Raw genomic sequence first — 2,500 nt, 5'->3', positions numbered from 1 at the left:
ACTTAGGAATTCTGATTAGTTGTGATTTATTTCCTTTAACCTCTTTACCATATCTTGTTATTATTTTCCAAATTCTACATTATAGCCTGGACAGGGGACTGTGTTGACATTCCAAATTTCCATCACGAAGCCAAACTTTCTAGAATTATGAAGTATCAAAAGGTGGTGGTAAAAATTACTTATATGCCATTTCTTATTGATCTTCAAGAACTTCGCTAATGCCTTCTGCCTCCCCTTCCCCCTTATGTAAGTCTTCGCCTTGGAAACTATCTTTTTCATCATCTCTTTACGGTCATCATCCTTTTTTTAACCTTGGAGGCTACTCAGAGGCTCTTCCTACCAGCCTCTTCCTGAAGGAGGAGGCTGAAACTCGAGCCTTTTTAAAGCTCCGCCACCAAGTGACCCCCACTGCCGCCCCCCCCCCCCACCAGCCCCCCGCCCCCTGTTCTCTCATCATCAACCCCCCCACATCCCCACAACCTTAGCTTCCCCATGAGCTATATTCGTGCTTGCTCTCCCCCCCCCCCCCCCATATTCACGCCTTCTCTCCATCCCCCCCTCCCTCCCCTTTCCCCTTCCCCCTGCCCCCTGCCCCTCCCCCCTCCATCACCCATGTGTTCCGGAAAATATGACAAGATGTTGTCTTTTGCCGTCCCAAAAAGACAGGGCCAGTAGAGCAGGTTATAGTTGCTCCAATGTTTGCATATCTTCAAGAGATATTCACTTCTTAGTAGTAGGTAAACATAAGTTTGCAAAACTTATCAACTTACAGCGATTGTGCATTTTCCATTATAATTTGATGAATAAGATTCTTGTTGATAAGTAAGATCCATTGATCACGAGAGAGAAAGAGAACCCCCAAAAAAGAGACTCATAATTGCAGTCACTTGCTCAAAATTGCGCACACATAAGTAGAGTAAACATACGAGAGAAATACTGCACTGGCCTGCTACTACTGGCAAACATCTTGTATGTTTTTCAGAGCACGGGTGTAGAGAACCAACAGTACAACCAGTACCACCACTACCCCCCTCCCCCCGGCTCCCCAGTCCAGCTCACGCCGGTGCTGCTAAATTCACAAGTGGACAGGCTGGCGGACGCTGCCTACGAGTTAGTGTGCAGCCTGCCGCCGCTTGAACCGAAGAACCAGCAGCTAAACAACAAGCGCAAGATGTCCAAAGAACTCGAGGTAGGCGCCGCACGTCCCCATAGGCTGTAGAGGGAAACAGAGAATTGTGCCGCGGAACGGATTCCTATGTAAAAACAGAGAGAGAGAGAGGGAGAGAAAGACAGGGGGAGAGAAAGAGAAAGGGAGAGAGAGAGATCATGACTATAAACAAAACAAAAAAAAATATTAGTGAGGCTTTCTCTGGGAAACACTCACACGTCACTAACCTGAATCAAAGGGTTAAGAATGAGGAAGACTCGCTGAGAGACACAGCCTTCCGTCCACCTCGCCTCCAGGAGCCCGAAAGCCTCAGTCCCGAGCCGCTTTCGACCCAGGCTTCGTGAAGGAGCGGCTCGAACAACCCGACCGCTAGTTCGGAAGCCGTCAGCGTCTCTGCCGCCGCCGACTCGAAGCTGGCTTGACTGTGATGATGAGCAGTTCAGCCTACCATGGGAATAGATATAGATGTTCATTAGGAGAGAGTCATGACCTGAACCCACGGTTCAGAATACGACGCGTTGTTGCCACTGGGTGTGCAGCAATAACATTTGAAACTCTTCATATTACTCGAACGGTTCGGTTCGTCTGACATGCCAAAAAGCCAGGAAGCGAAAAAAGTAATGTTGATATGAAACAGTGTTTAAACGAAAGAATTTCGCATTTTTCAGGCTAAAGGATGTGAACGAATTCGCATTCTGTATTGTGTGAGATTTTGCGAATTCTGTGCACATCTACGTGTAGGACCATATACGCACATGCATGCGCTCATACACTAAGCACATGATGCATTTCATATTTTATAGACGAGCATTTCCAGCATCACTCATCGAACACAACGCACGCACACATGCACTCACACGCACGCACGCACGCAAACACACATGCATACATACATACATACTTCCTATTACAAACGCACAGGTACAGACGTGCATACCTACACACAAAGAATGAAATATCAGAAGGAAGTAACTTCACACAGTGCTTCTTCCCCCCTGAGACGACCCAAGTTTTTGCTCCAGCATTAAACTCTCTGTATTTCACGCGCTCGCCATTGTTTACAAAGGTTTAAAATTATTGGCCGCTTCTTTCGTTTCATTTTGAGATTTAGGAGCACAGAATTTCATTTCAAAACTCTTTCTTTCCTCGCATCTTTCTCTCTTTCCGAGGGAGGGGGGGGGTAAAAAAAAAAAAAAGAAGAAGAAGAAGAAAAATAAGTGTGTAAAACAAGGAGCGAGCAGAAAAGAAGTAAAAGTTTAGAAAGAGTGGTACGCCAGGCGGAGAGGGAGAGGAATGGGGGTGGAGATAGTGCCGGGGGGGAAGCTGGGGGGT

General features: G+C 46.8%; 1 protein-coding gene across 1 annotated transcript in view; it reads left to right on the top strand.

Moving 5' to 3' along the window:
• nab (NGFI-A-binding protein homolog) overlaps positions 1–2,500 on the top strand; it is a 362,254-nt gene that overhangs the window by 346,889 nt on the left and 12,865 nt on the right. The window contains exon 10 of the mRNA XM_086542106.1: positions 983–1,189. Within this exon, the coding sequence (XP_086398232.1) occupies positions 983–1,189 (207 nt within the window). The remainder of the gene's footprint in view (positions 1–982; positions 1,190–2,500) is intronic.

This window comes from Penaeus japonicus, unplaced genomic scaffold (assembly GCF_977035675.1).
Source record: "Penaeus japonicus unplaced genomic scaffold, GWHDUDI00000001_assembly GWHDUDI00000011, whole genome shotgun sequence".
Classification (NCBI taxonomy): Eukaryota; Metazoa; Arthropoda; class Malacostraca; order Decapoda; family Penaeidae; genus Penaeus; species Penaeus japonicus.
This window is presented reverse-complemented; position numbering and strand designations above follow the sequence as displayed.